General features: G+C 41.5%; 2 protein-coding genes across 6 annotated transcripts in view; both read left to right on the forward strand.

The window, feature by feature from the left end:
- The first annotated feature begins 69 nt into the window (after positions 1 to 69).
- On the forward strand, positions 70 to 6,983 carry LOC118358355 (B-cell CLL/lymphoma 7 protein family member A-like). 2 transcript variants are annotated; one of them, XM_035736092.2, is made up of 6 exons: positions 70 to 310; positions 1,158 to 1,239; positions 1,470 to 1,566; positions 1,656 to 1,835; positions 4,271 to 4,374; positions 6,550 to 6,983. In XM_035736092.2, the coding sequence occupies exons 1-6, from the start codon at positions 219 to 221 to the stop codon at positions 6,622 to 6,624; spliced, it is 630 nt and encodes a 209-aa protein (XP_035591985.1). In that variant the 5' UTR covers positions 70 to 218; the 3' UTR covers positions 6,625 to 6,983. The 2 variants fall into 2 exon arrangements, with proteins under 2 accessions (XP_035591985.1, XP_035591986.1); XM_035736093.1 differs by having other exon boundaries at positions 178 to 487.
- A 140-nt stretch (positions 6,984 to 7,123) lies between these two features.
- mlxip (MLX interacting protein) overlaps positions 7,124 to 22,839 on the forward strand; it is a 37,022-nt gene continuing 21,306 nt past the window's right edge. For all 4 annotated transcript variants that reach the window (XM_035736086.2, XM_035736088.2, XM_035736087.2 and 1 more), the window contains exon 1: positions 7,124 to 8,761. In XM_035736086.2, the coding sequence (XP_035591979.1) occupies positions 8,445 to 8,761 (317 nt within the window). In that variant the 5' untranslated portion in view covers positions 7,124 to 8,444. The remainder of the gene's footprint in view (positions 8,762 to 22,839) is intronic.

The following is a 22,839-nucleotide window of genomic DNA, read 5'->3' on the forward strand; positions in this document are numbered from 1 at the left end:
CAAAAAACTCGACTGAAATAGCGCAACTTCTCTCCTGACTGTCAACAAAAACACCCAAAAAGTGTGCGTGCAAGCCATTGAACAATAAAAGAACGGTAGAAGCGCTTTGCGCTGTTTACGGCGCAGGCGCGTTACTTCCTCCTAGAGCTCTCTTCAGTGTGTTTGCGTTGTGTCTAAACTGCCGGCGAGTTTAACAAAATATTTTACCAATAGCAGCTATGTCGGGCAGGTCGGTCCGCGCCGAGACACGGAGTAGGGCGAAAGATGACATCAAGCGGGTTATGGCTGCTGTTGAGAAAGTACGAAATTGGTAAGAGGGAACGCGTTATCTAAGAGAGCAGCAATGCTAGTGGGGGGAGGAGAGACCAGGAGAAGAAAGAACGAAAGACACACTAAATCAAATTTGGTCGGATGCTACCTCGGCTCAGGTGTACTGCACCCTCTCGCCTTGATCTGGGAGGAGGTCGCCGCTTAAAACACTTATAATGTAGGAATATTACATCTAATCATACAAAAATGTGGGTTGAACCTAGAAGCCATTTCGTTGCAGTTAGATGAAGCCTTTGCTGTTCGAGCATTCTGTAATGCCCTAGAAGCCTGGTAGATTACTGTTTTTTTTTTACCGCTCGAATGGTATCAATATTAATTTCAGAGCCGTAGTTCGACGAAAGCGGTATAGTGAGAATAGTTTATGTTCGCGGGGTTTTAAATTTAGCGCTTGGAGAGGTTCGTTCTTTTGTGTCCTCCAAATAGAGGGAGCGCGTGCGGTGGTGGTGGGTACACGAACTGTGCAAAGCCCGAATTGCTTTACAATTTTATTTTGTATGACTAATAATAGGCCCCTATAGTTCAATTAAGTTGAAATTTATAAAGTTTACTGTCATGTGGATTTGCTTGCAAGTAGCCTAAATGTATAATCACCACTAAATTTAGCCGAAATAATTTATTTGAGGCTATTATAGGCAGTCATTGGGTCTAGAAAGAAGTAACAACAAATTCCTAAACCTCAAATGAACTTGCCAAAGTAAATCTATCATGACATTTTCTATTGGGAATTTAAATTGATAGGTAACTAAAATATTGTGTTTTGTTGACATTTCAAATTGAATACATCAATTGCAAACAAGTGTTATTAATGCCTTGTGTAACTAATGCAGGGAGAAGAAATGGGTAACTGTCGGCGACACATCCTTGCGAATCTACAAGTGGGTGCCTGTGACCGAACCCAAGTCAAATGATGTAAGTCATCCACAGGGTGTTTGGGGGCACCACATTTGCTTAATAGTATTTGCAGATCCTTGTAGCATGATCAACAACATGTGCTTCCTTTCCTCATGTCTCTTCCCATTCCTAATTACATAAACTGGTCCACAATGATCTATTTTTTTAGATAAAGTACATAATTATGTCATTCTTAATAAATCTGTAATAAATAGCACCACTTCAGCATTGTATGTGCTATCTTGCAGAAGAGCAAAAACAAGAAGAAAGCCATCAACGACAAGTATGGGTCGGAGATCACAACACCAGAAAACAGCTCCTCTCCCGGAATGATGGATATGCATGGTAAGCTAAAAAAAGGGCTAAATACTTAAATGATGTTCTTTGGTTCATTAATAGTTGTAAATTCATCTGTCACTTTCTGTATCTCTCAGATGATAACAGTAACCAGAGCTCCATTGCTGACTGCTCTCCCATGAAGCAGGAGAACAGCAACAGTGCCAGCCCTGCCCAAGAGGCCATGGCAACTTCCCAGAGTGACAGCATTGAGGCCAAGAGTGACCAGAGTCAGTCCCCTCGCAAAGAGCAGCTGAAGAGCACAGACAGCAAGAGTGGTCAGTATATATGCTACCTAGCACAGAAAGGGAGAGCGCTGCCTTAGTTTAAACTAAACCATACACATACTGCAACTTGACCTCGTTAGCCCCGCACTTGTTCTTACCTCGAGGTATTTTCTAAGAGTAGTGCCAACTTGTCGAAAAATATGGTTTAACTTGACAGGCAGACTGCTTTCACCCAGCCCTCATAATCCCGGAATTGCACTGCTGTCTCAAGGTCAAAGGGGTACATGTTATGGCTTGTAGTGATGAGGTTCATAAAGAACATTAGGTGAAAAAAATGTTCTTCTGTCTTCACCAATGTCATTGGCAGCATTAGCAACATTGCTAAGAATTAACCCATCACCATACAGAGAATGGCTTTGAAAACATTGAGCAAGTTTTTGTTTAAATATTTCATCTAAAGATTCATATTGACAAACCATAATCAATGATGAGGTTATAGAATATATAATTAAATGCTAAACATGGAAGTATTGTTAAAATTAAAATAAAGAGGGCATCTGCGGAGAGATTTGTTCAAGTCTGAGCATGTACTCTGAGCAACAAGAGTTTGTCAAATACACTATATATACAAAAGTATGTGGACACCACTTCAAATTAGTGGATTCGGCTATTTCAGCCACATCGGTTTCTGACAGGTGTATAAAATTGAGCACATAGCCATGCAATCTCCATAGCTAAATATTGTCAGTAGAATGGCCTTACTGAAGAGCTTGGTGACTTTCAACATAGCACCGTCATAGGATAGCCACCTTTCTAACAAGTCAGTTTGTCAAATTTCTGCCCTGATAGAGCTGCCCTGGTCAACTGTAAGTGCTGTTATTGTGAAGTGGAAACATTTAGGAGCAACAACGGCTCAGCCGCGAAGTGGTAGGCCAATCAAGCTCACAGTACGTGACTGCAGAATACTGAAGCACTTAAAAATAGTCTGTCCTCGGTTGCAATATTCACTACTGAGTTCCAAACTGCCTCTGGAAGCACCGTCGGCACAATAACTGTTCGTCGGGACCTTAATGAAATGGGTTCCCATGGCCGAGCAGCCACACACAAGCCTAAGATCACCATGTGCAATGCCAAGCATTGGCTGGAGTGGTGTAAAGCTCGCCGCCATTGGACTCTGACGCAGTGGAAACGCATTGTCTGGAGTGATAAATCATGCTTCACCATCTGGCAGTCCAATGGCGGAATCTGGGTTTGATGGATGCCAGGATAACGCTACCTTCCACAATGCATAGTGCCAACTGTAACGTTTGGTGGAGGAGGTATAATGGTCTGGGGCTGTTTGGCTCAAGCTAGGCCCTTCAGTTCCAGAGAAGGGAAATCTTAACGCTACACTATACAATGACATTCTATATGATTCTGTGCTTCCCACTTTGTGGCAACAGTTAGAGTTGGGGGAAGTCGCTTTCCTGTTTCAGCATGACAATGCCCCCATGAACAGAGAGATCAATACAGAAATGGTTTGTCAAGATCAGTGTGGAAGAACTTGACTGGCCTGCACAGAGCCCTGACCTCAACACCATCAAACACCTTTGTGATGAATTGGAACACTGACTGCACTAACGTTCTATTGGCTGAATGGAAGCAAGTCCGCAGCAATGTTCCAACATCTAGTGGAAAGCCTTCCCAGAAGAGTGGGGGCTGTTATAGCAGCAAAGGGGAACCAACTCCATAGTAATGTCCATGATTTTGAAATGAGATGTTCAACAACCAGGTGTCCGTATACTTTTGGTCATGTCGTGTATTTGGAGAACAGTTTAGCTGTTATGTACTAGACTGGCTAGAAGATTGTGGGCTTGAACAAAGGATTTCACAAGGCTTACTGTAGTTTCTGTAGTAATGAGCTGTTAAAACGGTCTGCCATGCTAATGCCGTTTGAGGACAGAGTTCAAAACTCAAACTACAGTACGTCCACTTGTCATTGATGCAGTTTTTACCACATTATAAGCTAAACACCCTTGAAAAGAGTGTTTAACATAATCCAATATCAACCCTTTGTTCTGCACATGGATGTGACTCTGCATGGTCTTTCTTGCCACAAGATGGTGCTGTAGTGTAGACTTTGAAGTCAGCTACAATGGGGTATTTGTGTCATCACCCAGAATTGGTCATCTCATTTTGGAGTAAATACAGGTTAATAAATCTTCCTGGGACATTTCGCAAACAGGCCTTGTCTACCAAGTCCTGCGATAATACACAGCAAGCAAGGCCACTGATTGCCGACTTGTTGAAACTTTTGTGGAAAGTGAATAACACAGCAAATTCACTTGCAGTTGCCCCTTGTTAGAATTGTATGTTATCTTTTGCTCAGAACTGTTACAGAAGTAGTAGGGATAGTATACAAACACTTGAATTGTTTCTTATTCTATTTGCTTAAAGCATATTGTCTCCCATGGTTATGCACTGAGACAGACGCTCTGGTATTGCAGGAAATGTTCACCCCTCATCATTTTCAAACACAAGCACACCTAAGAGAGACCGAAGGTCCACGGGAAGGAATGAACCATCCTCGGACACTCCTCAAGATTCTCAGGTGCTCCCCTCCACCACCATCCAAGACTAGAATACCTTTGTACAGCTATAGTGCATTTGGAAAGTATTCAGCCCCCTTGACTTTTTCCACATTCTGTTACGTTACAGCCTTATTCTATATATTTTTAAATGTCCTCAATCTACACATAGTACCCCATAATGACAAAACAAAAACAGATTGACATTTTTTGCAAATGTATTGAAAATGAAACAACTTATTTACATATTCAGACCCATTGCTATGAAACTCTAAATTGAGCTCAGGTGTATCCTGTTTCCATTGGTCATCCTTGATGTTTATACAACTTGTTTGGAGTCCACCTGTGGTAAATTCAATTGACTGCACATGATTTGGAAAGGCGCACACCTGATCATATAAGGTCCCACAGTTGACAGTGCATGTCAGAGCAAAGACCAAGCCATGAGGTTGAAGGAATTGTCCGTAGAGCTCCGAGACAGGATTGTGTCGAGGCACAGATCTGGGGAATGGTACCAAAAAATGTCTGCAGCATTGAAGGTCCCCAAGAACACAGTGGCCTGGAACAAGTTTGGAAGCATCAAGACTCTTCCTAGAGCTGGCCACCCAGCCAAAAACTGAGCAATCGAGGTAGAAGAGCCTTGGTCAGAGAGGTGACCAAGAACCCGATGGTCACTCTGACAGAGCTCCAGAGTTCCTCTGTGGAGATGGGAGAACCTTTCAGAAGAACAACCTTCTCAGCAGCACTCCACCAATTAGGCCTTTAAGGTAGAATGGCCAGACAGAAGCCACTTCTCAATAAAAGGCATGTAAATGCCCGCTTTGAGTTTGCCAAAAGGCACCTAAAGGACTCTCGAACCATGAGAAACAAGTTTCTCTGGTCCGATGAAACCAAGATTGAACTCCTTGGCCTGAATGCCACCATCTCTACAGTGAAGCATGGCGGTGGCAGCATCATGCTGTGTTTTTTTTCAGTGGCAGGGACTGGGAGACTAGTCAGGGTCAAGGGAAAGATGAATGGAGCAAAGTACAGAGAGATCCTTGATGATAACCTGCTCCAGAGCACTCAGGACCTCCGACTGGGGGAGAAGGTTCACCGTCCAACAGGACAACGACCCTAAGCACACTGCCAAGACAAGGCAGGAGTGGCTTGGGGACAAGACTCTGAATGTCCTTGAGTGGCCCAGCCAAAGCCCGGACTTGAATCCAATCTAACATCTCTGGAGAGACCTGAAAATAGCTGTGCAGCAACGCTCCCCATCCAACCTGACAGAGCTTGAGAGGATCTGCAGAAAAGAATGGGAGAAACTCCCCAAATGCAGGTGTACCAAGCTTCTTGCGTCATACCCAAGAAGACTCAAGGCTGTAATCGCTGCCAAAGGTGCTTCAACAAAGTACAGAGTAAAGGGTACTTCAGTTTTTATTTTATTTTTAATACATTTACAAAAATGTCTAAACCTGTCTTTGCTTTGTCATTATGGGGTATTGTGTGTAGATTGATGGGGGGCAAAAAAACAATGTGATCCATTTTAGAATAAGGCTGTAACGTAACAATGTGGAAATAAGTCACGGGGTCTGAACTTTCTGAATGCACTGTCACTGCCAAAATAAAGGAAACACTTGAGTAAATGAGGGATACAAAGTATATTGAAAGCAAGTGCTTCCACACAGGTGTGGTTTGGTTCCTGAGTTAAGTAAGCAATTGACATCCCATCATGCTTAGGGTATAAAAATGACCAGTTGCCTATTATTTTGATTACCATGCCTAGAAGAGATCTGTGACTTTGAGGGGTCTCAAATAAGCATAGGGGGTTTAAAGGGTGTGTCTGGCTCAGTTACCAGAACTCATCCCAATTGAACACTTGAGAGATTCTGGAGCGGTGCCTGAGACTGCATTTTCCACCACAATCAACAAACACCAGATGGAATTTCTCGTAGAGGAATGGTGTTACATGCCTACAATAGCGTAGATTCTACAAGTGTCTGGAACTTTTAAGGCGCATTGAAGCTGTTCTGGCAGACCGTGGTGGCCCAACACCATGAGACACTTTAAGTTGATGTTTCCTTTATTTTGGCAGTTAACTGTATGTTTTAGTCAATTAGAAATTTGATTGATGCAGTATAATGAATCTCATTTTGACATTAGTATTTTCATGAGAAGCTTAAATGTTTCCTGAAATATATTTTTTATTTTTGCAGGAATCTGAAGATGGCACTCCTCCCAATAAGAAGGGGAAGTTGGAAACTCCCTCAGATTTCCTCAAAACCAGCTAACTTATCTTTTACCATCACCAATTCCTTGATCTGTTGCCATGTCCTCAGCCCTCCTGTGTCTTAATTTCTTTATTCTTCTGAATTGGTCCAGGTGACATCCAGCACCCACCTCTACCCCAAAAAAGACTTTAAAACTAAACCAGGATCAGCTGGATGGGGCAGTGTCGACCTAAACTGCAGCTAAATCTCATTTTGCCACACATCCGCTGTTTTTGTTCTTAAGTATATGTACATATTTAGTTTTTGTTCATGCGGGTCAACACACTGTTTGAATCCTCTTAAGATCTGTTGGTTCTGCTCTGTTTATTACTTTGACAGTAAAACATTTAGTTAATTTAACTAAAGACAATACCTACATATTTAGTGCCATTCAGTCAGTCGCATATCTATTTCCTTTTCTCCTCTTATGGAAACTCACTTGTAGCATAGTCCTGCTACCAGATTAGTTGTGTACCTTGAATTACCAGAATAATGAAAAACATGTTGATTTGTTTAAATTGTATGTATACTTCAATCTGGTATAACAAGTGCCCAGTTTTCGTTAACCTGTAAAGCATTTTTCAGTGCATATGTAGGCTGTTTGGTTATAGATGGCTCTTTGAATACCTCACTGGAGTCCAGCAGTGCTGGCAACACTATGTATAGATTATTAAACTAAGTAGAACCTTTTATTTGCAAAAATGTAAGTAGCCCAAATAGTTGTTTCCTCATTAGCCTTTGCACAGCTAAAAATGCCATTTTAAATTATTGCCTGGCTACAGAAAGTCAAATGTTGACTATTGTCTTTTGGGACCCTTATGTTATTTTATTGTACATTTTCAGTTGGTATTGATTCTATAATGTAAAAATACGTTTAAACCTGTTACACAGCTACAATGCAGAGTGTAGGCAACATGTTGCCATATCATGTACACCAAGGTTCCCCAACGGGCAGGCTGAGTTTGCCTCACAGGTAGTTTTATTTGGCCCCAGAAGTTTTCTAAACAAAACAATTTTATACAGTGCATTTGCGAAGTACTCAGACCCCTTGACCTTTTCCATATTTTGTTACAATAAAGCCTTATTCTACATTTCGTAATTAATCAATTTTAGGAAAAGGCTGGAACGTAGAAAAATGTGGAAAAGATCAAGGGGTCTGAATACTTTCCGAATGCATTTATACGGAATGTTCCTTGCTGGACCTGACTGTAAAAACACCAGGAAATTAGCACCATGTCCCGATCATTCGCTCAAGAAAAAGAAAAAACGGAATTTAGTTGATTATCTCTGATGTACACACATGAAACACACATGTACACACATAAATACTTTAGCTATGTCCATAAAGCAATCAATATTAAACCTGAAAATATGTAATTTACAAACAACGAAAGTTAGACACTCCTAGTCTGGGTACCAGTCTCTAACATTCTACTGTTTGTATTCCATGTCTACCAAACATGACATGGGGTGGAATTAAATAGATAGCTATTTACGCCTGCTACATTAGGTTAGCTAAACAGAGACTGGCAACCAGGCTAGTTATTTTGAGCCTGCTGCTCTCGAGTGGAGGGTGTTTCTGTGACTCCATCCAATCACGTTTGCAGACATGACAGCAGTTGGTCCCACTGGAAATCCCTCGACACTAGCAACACTTTTGTTAGCTGATGCTAGCCTACCAGAAAAAGAGGACATACTCCAAAGACGGGCTGCCAACAATTCAAAGGGTCAAACAACACGGGAAAATGTATTCGAACATGCATAAATAATATTCACTGTTTTTAACTCGCTAACTATGAGAACAGCTAGCAAATAGGTCCAGAATAACAGCTAGCTAAGATATGGCTACCACTAGTGAGCTAAAACAATACCGACGTTCCACAGTGAGTGTCAAGCAGGAGCAGGACGATGACTCGGACACGGAGGAGTCTAATTTGGGGATTAAGAAATCGGATGGACGAGAGTCACAGATAATCCACAGTGGTCATTTCATGGTGTCCTCGCCGCACATTGAACACCCACCAAAAAAAGGCTACGACTTTGACACAGTCAACAAACAAACCTGTCGGACGTATCACTTCGGGAAGACCAGCACATCACATCTCTCCATTGACGCGTCCTTAACAAAACTTTTCGAATGCATGACCCTTGCATACAGGTTTGTGTCTTCATTCCTTCTCGTAAATAAACTAAAAGTTTAACTTTAGCTAACTAGATATCAAGCTAGCTGTCTGGCCTTTGAAAAGCTAACAATGTAAGCATGTACCACCATGGCATTTAAAGATGGGCTACATTTTGAACTATGACTTGGGGTTTTCAATACATAGCTACCAAATGATCCTTAGTTAGCTGTTGTTTGGTTTTCTATTTAAGCAAAACACAAATTGGACGAGTATTTACTTTTCCAGTATCTGTCTCGAGCATCAGAATCCACGCCCAAAGACAACGCATGAGGTGTAGCTAGTCACGAGTCTACATTTCCAGAACAATTTTCTAAAAAAGTATTGGCTACAGTAGTGGCATAAAACAACACGCATACAGTCTAATGCTTTATATGTAATAATTACAATAACTGCAACAGTTGCATGTGGAGTCCAATGCCAGATGAGAATCAAATACATTTATGGTCTTCAAATGCTTCGTAAACAAGTGTCGACCAACAGTAAAATGCCTTCTTAGGGGCCCTTCCCAACAATGCAGAGAGAAAATTGAGAAATAATAGAAAAGTAAAACGCGTAATAATACAGCTTGGTCTCATAGACTAGAAGTAACATAGTAAATGTAAATCAGAGAGGCTTAAATTAGTATATGTTTGGTATGGTTACAGATGGTTACTTTAATTAAAAACGAGTAGGGTGGATGGTTCGCCTAATTTCAGTTTGACAAAACAAGCAAGTATAGTGCAGATTTATTTGACCACCTAACTCGTTTTGAAATTTGTATTTTCCATAAATACAAATATTGTATTTTCAGCTGTTTGAAGCTGGTGTTCAAAACCGAAAGTAAAATATTCTAAAACAAAACTTAAGTAAAACAATTAATCATAAGAAAAAAGGTTTTGAAGTGTTTGTCCTATAGCTAGTTGATACAGTACATTTGGATAGTATTCAGCCCCCCCTTCAGACTTTTTCCACATTTGTTATGTTAAATGTTGGGGGGGTGGGGGTGAAATATTACATAAGTATTCAGACCCTTTACTCAGTACTTTGTTGAAGCACCTTTGGCAGCGATTACAGCTTTAAGTCTTACTGGGTATGATACTACAAGCTTGGCACACCTGTATTTGGGGAGTTTCTCCCATTCTTCTCTGCAGATCCTCTCAAGCTCTGTCAGGTTGGATGGGGAGTATTGCTGCACAGCTATTTTCAGGTCTCTCCAGAGATGTTAAATCGGGTTCAAGACTGGGCTCTGGCTGGACCACTCAAGGACCTTCAAAGATTTGTCCCCAAGCCACAAGTCATTGTCCTGTTGAACGGTGAACCTTTGCCCCAGTCTGAGGTCCTGAGCGGGTTTGTATCAAGGATCTCTCTGTACTTTGCTCTGTTCATCTTTCCCTAGATCCTGACTATTCTCCCTGCCGCTGAAAAACATCCCCACAGCATGATGCTGCCACCACCATGCTTCAACATAGAGATGATGCCAGGTTTCCTCCACATTCAGGCCAAATAGTTCAATCTTGGTTTCATCAGACCAAGATTGCCTTTTGGCAAACTCCAAGCGGGCTGTGAACTGTGTTTTACTGAGGAGTGGCTTCTGTCTGGCCACTATCATAAAGGCCTGATTGGTGGAGTGCTCCAGAGATTGTTGTCCTTCCGGATGGTTCTCCCATCTCCTGTAATCGCTGCCAAAGATGCTTCAACAAAGTAAATAGTAAAGGGACTGAATACTTATGTGATATTAAAGTTTTTAAAATTCTTAATACATTTGCAAACATTTCTAAAACTGTTTACATTATAGGGTATCATGTGTAGATTGATGAGGGGGGAAAAAATGTAATCCATTTTAGAGTAAGGCATTTTTTTTAAAAATTGTACCTCGACAAGATGACCAATAGAATCAACTTTTCTACAAAAGGGGATAGTAGTTTGACATAAGTTAGTGATTTTGATGTTTGTTTCTCGTCTTGTTGGCTGAGGAAAAGTAAATGTGGACAGTTAGTCTAAGCATCTTCAAAGTGCACATCAGAATTTGGTAAGAAGGACCGCACATCGTTGCATCTTCGACTTGCATGTTCTGTTAATATGAATGACCATAATCTAAATGTGATTTCTGTCATTTTGAGCAACGTGAATGGACACCCTAATCAGGTTATGCACCCTACGCATATGGGTCTGGTACATTTCTCAAATGTCTGGTAGATTAAAATGCTGCTGGTAGGAATTCATATTTTGGTTAGTTTTGCTGACTAATTAACCGGTCAAGAAACAGTAAAAAAAATAAATCAAAACAGTCAAATTTGGTCACCAACAGAAAGTACTATCAGAGATCTGTATATAATGGCGCGATGCGTATGTTTCCAAGGTGGGACGGCTTAGGCCAAAATAAGCCCATAGAAACACATTGCACCTAATTTTGACAGAATTTGGCGCGAGTGAAACCTCTCGCTTTGCTTCTTCCTCTCTGATACCATGCATGCATACAAGGACCGGACATTTTTCATTAAGAGCTTAATGGAAACGTGCATCAATAGCAAGCCTATCCTGTTATAGTTCAAAAGGCTATAGCAGCTAATAAAACAACATTTTCAAACATTTGTCAAAATGCAATTAGCGGAAAATACCTTTCTAATCCTAATGCGAATTAGAATCTTAGAAAGAAGGGGTATTTAATAGCAACAACTGATGGGTTACTGAAATTACTAGGATTGTGCCTTTGGCTTCTGGACAACAAAAGAGAGTTGATAAGAAAAACACTAGAACTGGAGAAATGCTGGTTAATGGCATGAGGAAGTCTTTAGAAAATAATTGCCTTCACGTTTCTACAGATGGATTTTTGCAAGGCTACTTTGAAGAAAGGTAAATCATGCCTCATTTGAAGTAAAGTAAAACTGTCATGTTTCAAACAATTATACTGCCTCAAGCTCACATTGCAAAGTGGTGGGTTCTTCGCTGATAGTCAACGGTAGGCAGGCTATGGCCTATACACCTGAATGGCAAATGGGAGGTGAGATTTAATTACAAATTGAGATTGAGAAATAAAAATAGCTCATTTTTATCATGGCCTCAAGTTAACACGTGATTGCATTTAAAATGTATGTTGCGCAATGACTGGGTTTACAAAAGCAGGTTTCACTCCAGTAGCCTAGAGACTTTTTGAGGAGCTACTCTCGTGCTGTCTGACAGGTTGTGGGCTATTCTGCTCCTCAAACTAGTCTCTGTATGTTGTGCCTGTGTGATAAATGAGAGGCTAAGACTGTTGCGGTGACCCCGTATTACCACCACACCGGTGGTCACTAGTCTTGAAGGCAGTCAAATTTCACGTGAGCTTTTAGTCATGGTAATTAGGCTTCTATGAGCTCTGATGCTGCTGATGGTCATTAGTAGCCTACCAAACTTGCTAACTGCCTGGTACTCGGCACTATTGTCCCTCTAATCACTCTGACATCAATGCAAATGTAATAGAAAATCTAATCAAAGACTTCATAAGAGCTCATGTTGAGCAACATGCAATTTTGTGAGAAAACAGAGTGATGGCCTTTACTAAAAGCTTTCTATAGGCTGCCCCTGTTTCAAGACAGATGCTTGCTTATGGTCCATTCTATATCAAATCAAATGGATCATGTATATGTAAAGATGAGATTAAACCAAGAATCATGTAGCCTAGACCATAGGCCAATATGTTTTGATAAGGTTTGTATCACAAGTGAAGTGGCCAAAATAACTTCTTAAAATTAAGCACATTAATCCACTTTACAAGGGGTGTAGAGCCCAACTGGCATACATAAACACTGTGTGTTTCCAGTTTGGGGGGATGATAATTTTCACCATAAAAATGCACCTTTTGGGCCTCCCGTGTGGCGCAGTGGTCTAGGGCTAGCTGTGCCACCAAGGACTCTGGGTTCGCGCCCAGGCTCTGTCGCAGCCGGCCGCATCATGTAGCCTTACAATGTATTAAAAATCAGAACATATAGCCCAACGTTTTTATCACAACTAAAGTTAGATGAATAACTCAAAATTAAGCATATAGAAGTACCTATTTCTTTGTTAAGCGCTCAACACAGAATAGCCTCGTGTGCACTCCCTCAAATCGTTTGGAGAAAATATCCTTTTCTATTTTAGATGTTCCAAAGGTCAGATTCAGTGGCTTGTGTGGAAGCCAGGAGATGATAAATGTGTTTACGTTAGTTCATGGTCAATTACCGTGAGACCGACAGTTATTTGCTTGACAATCACCAGCTGACGAAATGTTGTGACTGCCAAAGCTCTAAGCATAACGATTAACGAAAATACACACGCAGCAATTGAATTCCAGAAATTAGGCTAATTACCCTATAGACCGATAAGTATGACTGGTCAAATTAGAGGTTAACATCCCAAGCTGCTGGTCAAATGTCTGGCGACACATTTTCCTAATGGAAACCCTGGTTTGGACTATGATAGCGCCTTAGTGATGTGGACACAGAGGAACTTGAAGCTTTCGTCTCGCTCCATTACAGCCCTGTCGATATGAATGGGGACGTGCTCGGCTCTCCGTTTCCTGTAGTCCAAGATCAGCTCCTTTGTCTTGCTGACGTTGAGGGAGCGGTTATCGCCCTACCACCACACTACCTGGTCTCTGACCTCCTCCCTATAGATTGTCTCGTTGTCTGTGATCAGGCACTGTTGTGTCGTCTGCAAACTTAATGACAGTGTTGGAGTCGTGCGCTGCCACGCAGTCGTGGGTGAATAGGGAGTACAGGAGGGGACTAATCACGCACCCCTGAGCGGCCTCCGTGTTGGTCGTCAGAGTGATGGATATGTTGTTGCCTACCCTCACAACCTGGGGGCGTCCCGTCAGGAAATCCAGGAACGCTGAACTGTAGTCAATGAACAGCATTCTCATGTAGGTGTTCCTTTTGTCCAGGTGGGAAAGAGCAGTGCAATAGAGATTGTGTCATCTGTGGATCTGTTTGGGCGGTATGCGATAATAGGCATTTTAAATCATGTGTTGTGAAGTGGTCCCAAGGTCAACAGTCTGCTGTTGCGGTAATATGGTCCTGTGCTACTGGATAGGACTGTTATGGGTAACTTTGCAAAGTTTGCTTAGCAGTTTGACAGTTTAAACCTAATTTAGCTACAGCAATTTGGTGATTTATTCAAATCATATGTTTAAACCCTGTCTAATCTAAAATAGGCCTAGTTGAAGAAATTAAAATGTTGTGCACAGAAGGTCCCCTAGAACAGAGCAGAGAAAAACCCTGTGTTAGAGGCTCATCTTGGTGTGCTTGTCTCTCTTAACCTCTTAGGTGAAAGGCCAGCTGCTCCAAGAGGGTCTCCACATGCATTTGTAAATTGCAGGCAGCATGTTAATTTGGGGCAGCTGGTATTTTTAGAGCAGGGGCTACACACCCATAATATCTCCTTCTCCCCATCAGCCTAGAGTAGACTGATGCATTGCTGCTCAAATCAACAGTTGGGATTTTACAGCCTTTGTTTAGCCATGCTTGATGTGCTGAGTGTGGAGCAGGACACTTAACACCAGATGCCCAGGCAATGCAAACAGCCTGAGCACCACTTTTTTGACAGGGGTTTTGCGATAGAAGTAATTGTTGCTCCTCCTTAGCACCCCCTCAACTCCTGTCAACACATGATAGGACACCTGTGTCAGAGGAATCGCATCCCCTTTACGGCTCTCTGCTTGCCAAGGGTTGGCACTATCCATCGCCCATCCCTCAACCTTTGCTCCAGTTTTACTGCAGACTACACTTAGTGGATCAAATCAAATCACATTTTATCCGTCACATGTTTCGTAAACAACAGGTGTAGACTAAACAGTGAAGTGCTTACTTACAGGCCCTTCCCTACAATGCACAGAGAATAAAAATGGAGAAATAATAGAAAAGTAAAGTGCGTAATAATAAATACGCAATGATTAAGGATAGTTTGGCTATATACACAGGGTACCAAATCAAAGTTAATTTGACACGTGCGCCAAATACAACAGGTGTAGTAGACCTTACAGTGAAATGCTTACTTACAGGTTCTAACCAATAGTGCACAAAAGTTATTAATTAGGTGGACAATGGGTAAGTAAAGAAATAAAACAACAGTAAAAAGACAGTGAAAAATAACAGTAGCAAGGCTATATACAGTAGCTAGTCTACATACAGGCTCCGGTTAGTCGGGCTGATTGAGGTAGTATGTAGATATGGTTAAAATGACTATGCGTGTATGATGAACAGAGAGTAGCAGTAGCATAAAAGAGGGGTTGGTGGGTGGTGGGACACAAAGCAGATAGCCCGGTTAGCCAATGTGGGGGAGCACTGGTTGGTCGGCCCAATTGAGGTAGTATGTACATGAATGTATACCGTAATTGCTGGACTATTAAGCGCACCTGAATATAAACCGCACCCAATGAATTATTAAAAAATATGTATTTTGTACATAAATAAGCCGCACATAAGCCGCAGGTGCCTACCGGTACATTGAAACAAATTAACTTTACACAGCCTTTAAACAAACACGGCTTGTAACAAAAATAAATAGGCTTTAACGAAACACTGCTTGTAACAAATTAAACAGTGGCCTACCAAGAAAGTCATTGGTCACTATCTTCCTCCTCCTGTGCACTGAAACCACTAAAGTCATCTCCTTCGGTGTCGGAGTTGAATAGCCTCAGAATTGCTTCATCCGATGTTGGATCGCTGCTCTCTTCAACACGCAGCAGTCCAGCCTTTCGAAACCCGTTGATGATAGTGGATTTTTTGACAATGCTCCACGCTGTCAGCAGCTCTATTTCCTTTTCCAACAGCCAGATCGATCGCCTTCAACTTGAAAGCTGCATCATATGCATTTCTTCGTGTCTTTGCCATGATGAGGGTGACAAAATTACTACCGTAATCAGAATGATGGGAAGTTAGAGCGCACTCGATTTACGTCACATTATGTGACGGTGCTCAGTTTTTTGGCGGCATGAATCTTGTGAATGTGGGAAAAATCCATAAATTAGCCGCGTCATTGTATAAACCCGCGAGGTTCAAAGCGTGGGAAAAAAGTAGCGGCTTATAGTCCGGAAATTACGGTAGTTAAAGTGACTATGCAGATATGATAAGCAGCGAGTAGCAGCAGCGTAACCAGAGGGGTTGGGAAGAGGAGGCACACAATGCAAATAGTCCGGGTAGCCATTTGATTACCTGTTCGGGAGTCTTATTGCTTGTGGGTACACACTTTTGAGAAGCCTTTTTGTCCTAGTCTTGGCACTCTGGTATAGAGGTCGACCAATTATGGTTTTTCAACGCCGATACCGATTATTGGAGGACCAAAAAGCCGATACCGATTAAATCGGTCTATTTTTTTTATTTGTAGTAATTTTTTTAAACATATTTTTAAAAATATTTTTTAAATATATTTTTTTACTTTTGTAATAATGACAATTACAACAATACTGAATTAACACTTATTTTAACTCAATATAATACATCAATAAAATCAATTTAGCCTCAAGTAGATAATGAAACATGTTAAATTTGGTTTACATAATGCAAAAACAAAGTGTTGGAGAAGAACGTAAAAGTGCAATATGTGCTATGTAAGAAAGCTAATGTTTCAGTTCCTTGCTCAGAACATGAGAACATATGAAACATGAGTCTTTAATATTCCCAGGTAAGACATTTTAGGTTGTAGTTATTATAGGACTATTTCCCTCTATACCATTTGTATTTCATTAACCTTTGACTATTGGATGTTCTTATAGGCACTTTAGTATTGCCAGTGTAACAGTGTAGCCTCCGTCCCTCTCCTCGCTCCTCCCTGGGCTCGATCCAGCAACACAACGACAACAGCCACCACATCGAAGCAGCATTACCCATGCAGAGCAAGGGAAACAACCACCCCAAACGCACGAAAGTGCTGTTTGAATGAATGTTTACACGCCTGCTTCTGCCTACCACCGCTCAGTCAGATACTTGTATGCTTGTATGCTCAGTCAGATTATATGCAACACAGGACACACTAGATAATATCTAGTAATATCATCAACCATGTGCAGTTAACTAGTGATTATGATTGATTGTTTTTTATAAGATAAGTTTAATGCTAGCTAGCAAATTACCTTGGCTTACTGCATTTGCGTAACAGGCAGTCTCCTTGTGGAGTGCAACGAGAGAGAGGCAGGTCGTTCTTGCGTTGGACTAGTTAACTGTAAGGTTGCAAGATTGGATCCCCCGAGCTGACAAGGTGAAAATCTGTTTTTCTGCCCCTGAACGAGGCAGTTAACCCACCTTTCCTAGGCCATCATTGAAAATAAGAATGTGTTTTTAACGGACTTGCCTTGTTAAATAAAGATTAAATAAAGGTGTAAAAAAAAAAATCGGCAAATCGGAGCACAGAAATACCAATTTCCGATTGTGATGAAAACTTGAAATCGGCCCTAATTAATCGGCCATTCCACTTAATCGGTCGACCTCTACTATGGTACCGCTTGCCATGCAGTAGTTGAGAGAACAGTCTATGACTAGGGTGGCTGGGGTCTTTGACAATTGTTAGGGCCTTCCTCTGACACCGCCTGGTGTAGAGGTTCCTGATGGCAGGCAGCTTAGCCCCAGTGATGTACTGGGCCGTACGCACTACCCTCTGTAGTGCCTTGCGGTCTGAGGCCGAGCAATTGCCGTACCAGGCAGTGATGCAACCAATCAGGATGCTCTCGATGTTGCAGCTGTAGAACCTTTTGAGGATCTCATGACCCATGCCAAATCTTTTTAGTTTCCTGAGGGCGAATAGGCTTTGTCGTGCCCTCTTCACGACTGTCTTACAGTCAACTGTAAGTGCTGTTATTGTGAAGTGGATACGTCTAGGAGCAACAACAGCTCAGCTACGAAATTGTAGGCCACACAAGCTCACAGAATGGTACTGCCGAGTGCTGATGCACATATCGCATAAAAACAGTCTGTCCTCAGTTGCAACATTCACTACAAAGTTCCAAACGGACTCTGGAAGCACCGTCAGCACAATAACTGTTCGTCGAGACCTTAATGAAATGGGTTTCCATGGCCGAGCAGCCACACACAAGCCTAAGATCACCATGCACAATGCCAAGCTTCGGCTGGAGTGGTGTAAAGCTCGCCTCCATTGGACTCTGGCACAGTGGAAATACGTTCTCTGGAGTGATGAATCACGCTTCACCATCTGGCAGTCCGAAGTATGAATTTGGGTTTGGCGGATGCCAGGAGAACATTACCTGCCTGACTGCATAGAGCGAACTGTAAAGTTTGGGGGAGGAGGAATAATAGTCTGGGGCTGTTATTCATGATTTGGGCTAGGCCCTTTAATTCCAGTAAATGGAAATCTTAACGCAACAGTATAAAATTACATTCTAGACGATTCTGTGCTTCGAGATTTGTGGCAACAGTTTGGGGAAGGCCCTTTCCTGTTTCAGCATGACTATGCCCCTGTGCACAAAGCGAGATCAATACATAAATGTCAAGATCGGTGTGGAAGAACTTGACTGGCCTGCACCCCATCGAAGACCTTTGGGATAAATTGGAATGCCTGTGCTCAACCTCACTAATGCTCTTGTGGCTGAATGAAATCAAGTCCCCACAGCAAATTTCCAACATCTAGTGAAAAGCCTTCCCAGAAGAGTGGAGGCTATTATAGCAGAAAAGGGGGGACCAACTCTATATTAATGCCCCTGACTTTTTAATGAGATGTTTGAAGTGCATGTGTCCACATACTTTTGGTCATGTAGTGTATGTACACATGACTAGGAATAACGTTACTAGGCAACAGGATAAATAGTTGACCAAATAGATACTAACTATTTAGCAGTTTATGGCTTGGGGATAGAAGCTGTTCCTGTTGGTCCCAGACTTGGTGCATCGGTGCTGTGCTGTAGCAGAGAGAACAGTCTATGACTGGATGGCTGGAGTATTTGACAGCTGTTTTTTTTGGCCTTCCTCTGACACTGCCTGGCATAGAGGTCCTGGATAGCAGGGAGCTCAGCCCCAGTGATGTACTGGACTGTACACACCACCCTCTGTAGCGCCTTGCGGGAACTCTCTCGACCCCGTACACTACAGCCCCGACGATGTAAATGGGGGTGTGCCTGTAGTCCACGATCATTTCCTTTGACTGTGGACAACGTGTAATGAACGATAACCGATGGTCAGAACCTGAACTAAATGTAGGGTGTAGGGCCATGGTGCAGGTACACAATATGATCTTGGGCAATCAAATCAGCAGCATTTCGTGCACTTCCATTCTTCTAAACTAAGTTAATTCCTCAGACATCAGGTAAGGTCTGCTATATTTACCTCTTACCCTTTACTACATGCTCCATAACCTGGAGTCCTTTAGCACTTTGGTTCTCTCTTAGAGCAACAAAAGTGCACCACATTGTAGATGATCTAGCTACACCCTCTTTTACAACACAATAGCCTGAAGAATCCACAATAAAATCAAACTCACTCTGCTTTTTCAACATACTGCAATTAAAGACACACCCAGTCAATGTGGAACTACTATGAGTGCAAAAGGTTAACAGAATTGTTGTGGTATCTGAAACTGGGCCAGTCTACCACATTCAAGTCCTCTCTTAACCTCGGCACTAATTCAAATGGTATGACACCGCGCATATAAATCACCCACCCACTCAGTAGCAGCGTGTTGCCTTTCAATTGCGGGTGGGGGGGATTGGTAGGGCAGTGAGTGTCTTATCGGGTGCAGCCAGTGTCCTCATATAGCCTGTCTTAGATGGAGAGGTTTTACAGCCTGGTGTCCCCAGGGATCCCTCATGCAGTGGCTATGTTTGTGGACACAGGCAACAGGCTTAGGCAGCTACAGTGCATTCGGAAAGTATTCAGACCCCTTGACTTTTTCCACATTTTGTTACCTTATATCCTTATTCTTAAATTGGATTAAATGTTTTTTTCCCCCCTCATCAATCTACACACAATACCCCATAATGAAAGAAGCATTTTGCAAATGTATTATTTAAAAAAATCCGGAAATATCGCATTTTATATAAGAATTCAGACCCTTTACTCAGTACTTTGTTGAAGCACCTTTGACAGCGATAACAGCCTTTCCGAGTGCACTATGTACCCGGGTGATTCTCATGAAACCAGCATTGTATGATGGTGGTGATGATTTGAGTAAAAAAAAATACATGGTATAACCATTATTTCAAAGACACATTTTTTCTTTGAGGGAGTGTGCACATGCTGCTATTGTGTTTAGCAACAAAGAAATAGGTACTCCTATATGGTTAATTTAGAGTTATTCATTTTTAAAAACATTTTTAACTAGGCAAGTCCGTTAAGAACAAATTCGTATTTACAATGACTGCCTATCCTGCCCAAACCCTGACGACGCTGGGCCAATTGTGCGCCGCCCTATGGGACTCCCAATCATGGCCAGATGTGATACATCTTGTATTAATGTAATTTTAGTTGTTCAACAAACATTGGGCTATAGGTTTAGATTTTTAATACAGTGTAAGGCTGCATGATGCAACTCTAAAGATGAAAGGTATGAGCCCTGCTTTGTTTTTTGCGCAGGTTGTACATAATCTATCAGTCTCTTATTCACAATTTGACAAGCACTTGATAATGCCTAAAATTTCACGGCGGCATCCCCTTTCTGTGGCTGTAATACACCCTAAAAAAAAATCCTTTTGCGTCCAGTGGCGGTTGTGCCCTTCTCCCTGGGTGCTGCGCGCTCCGGAGCACCTCTCACTCACATGGCTCTCCATCACGTGATCGGGTCTTTCTCACAGGCTACAAGAAATGTTGTGCAACATGAGCTCATGGGCTCTTTTATTCGATTTTCTATCACATTTGCATTGATGTCAGAATGATTAGAGGGACAATAGTGTGCTGAGTACCAAGCCGTTAGCAAGTTTGGTAAGGTACGGTCAGCAGCATGAGAGCTCGGAGAAGCCTAATTACAGTGACTTAACGGTCACATGGAATTTGACTGCCTTCATGACTCGTGACTGCCGGTGTGGCGATAATACGGGTTACAGCAACAGCCCTATTCACAACCATTGTCCAACATTGAATGTATTTTAATTCATTTTATCTTGATGTTTAAGTCTCCTATCTTGGATTATTTGTTATCCTTGATTATTTGTAATTGAAGCTCATACCCCATTCCTCATACTTCAGAACAATTCTTTATTGACCTTTTTAGTTCATAGGTAAAAGCTAATTGCATAATCGTTACTTTTTTGACCAAGAAGTTTTAAAAACATAACGCTCATTACCGAAATATTAATTATTTTCCGCAACCTGCTTATCATTACTGAAACACTTTAATTAATTGTCAATTCATTATTTAATTGTTTATCTAGTTTACCATAGTACAGGCAAACACTAGGAGTTACATTGTGGTAGTTATTCAGCAAAATGTGTTAAGATAATTTACGTTATATTATCACAAATGTCATGACTCAGATCTTTGTTTTTCGCTAATGAAATCTTCAAAATAACATTTGTTTACTAATAAGTAATTTGTTCATTACTACAGTTGAAGTTGGAAGTTTACATACACTTAGGTTGGAGTCATTAAAACTCGTTTTTCAACCACTCCCCAAATTTCTTGTTAACAAACTATAGTTTTGGCAAGTCGGTTAGGACATCTACTTTGTGCATGACACAAGTAATTTTTCCAACAATTATTTACAGACAGATTAGTTCACTTATAACTAGTTCACTGTATCACAATTCCAGTGAGTCAGAAGTTTACATACACTAAGTTGACTGCGCCTTTTAAACAGCTTGGAAAATTCCAGAAAATGATGTCAAGGCTTTAGAAGCTTCTGATAGGCTAATTGACTTAATTTGAGTCAATTGGAGGTGTACCTGTGGATGTATTTCAAGGCTTACCTTCAAACTCAGTGACCTATGCTTGACATCATGGGAAAATAAAAATAAATCAGGCAAAACCTCAGAAAAAAACAAATTGTAGACCTACACAAGTCTGGTTAATCCTTGGGAGCAATTTCCAAATGCCTGAAGGTACCACTTTCATCTGTACAAACAATAGTAAGCAAGCATAAACACCATGGTACCACGCAACCGTCATACCGCTCAGGAAGGAGATGCGTTCTGTCTCCTAGAGATGAACGTACTTTGGTGTGAAAAGTGCAAATCAATCCCAGAACAACAGCAAAGGACCCTGTGAAGATGCTGGAGGAATTGGGTACAAAAGTATCCATATCCACAATAAAATTTGTCCTATATCGACATAACCTGAAAGGCCGCTCGGAAGAAGACACTGCTCCAAAACCGCCATTATAAAAACGCCAGACTACGGTTTGCAACTGCACAATGGGACAAGATTGAACTTTTTGGAGAAATGTCCTTTGTCCATAATGACCATCGTTATGTTTGGAGGAAAAATGGGGAGGCTTGCAAGTCAAAGAACACCATCCCAAACGTGAAGCACAGGGGTGGCAGCATCATGTTGTGGTGTTTTTTTGCTGCAGGAGGGACTGGTGCACTTCACAAAATAGATGGCATCATGAGTACGGACAATTATGTGGATATATTGAAGCAACATCTCATTTGCTTGGTCGCAAATGGGTCTTCCAAATGGACAATTACCCCAAGCATACTTCCAAAGTTGTGGCAAAATGGCTTAAGGACAACAAAGTCAAGGTATTGGAGTGGCCATCACAAAGCCCTGACCTCAATCCCATAAATTTGTGAGCAGAACTGAAAAAGTGTGTGTGAGCAAGGAGACTTACAAACCTGACTCGGTTATACCAGCTCTGTCAGGAGGAATGGGCCAAAATTCACCCAACTTATTGTGGAAAGCTTGTGGAAGGCTAACTGAAACGTTTGACCCAAGTTAAACAATTTAAAGGCAATGCTACCAAATACTAATTGAGTGTATGTAAACTTCTGACCCACTGGGAATGTGATGATAGAAATAAACCAGTCTCTCTACTATTATTCTGACATTTCACATTCTTAAAATAAAGTGGTGATCCTAACTGACCTAAGACAGGGACTTTTTACTAGGATTAAATGTCAGGAATTGTGAAAAACTGAGTTTAAATGTAATTGACTAAGGTGTATGTGAACTCCCGACTATC

The sequence above is a fragment of the Oncorhynchus keta genome, chromosome 25, assembly GCF_023373465.1.
Source record: "Oncorhynchus keta strain PuntledgeMale-10-30-2019 chromosome 25, Oket_V2, whole genome shotgun sequence".
Lineage (NCBI taxonomy): Eukaryota > Metazoa > Chordata > Actinopteri > Salmoniformes > Salmonidae > Oncorhynchus > Oncorhynchus keta.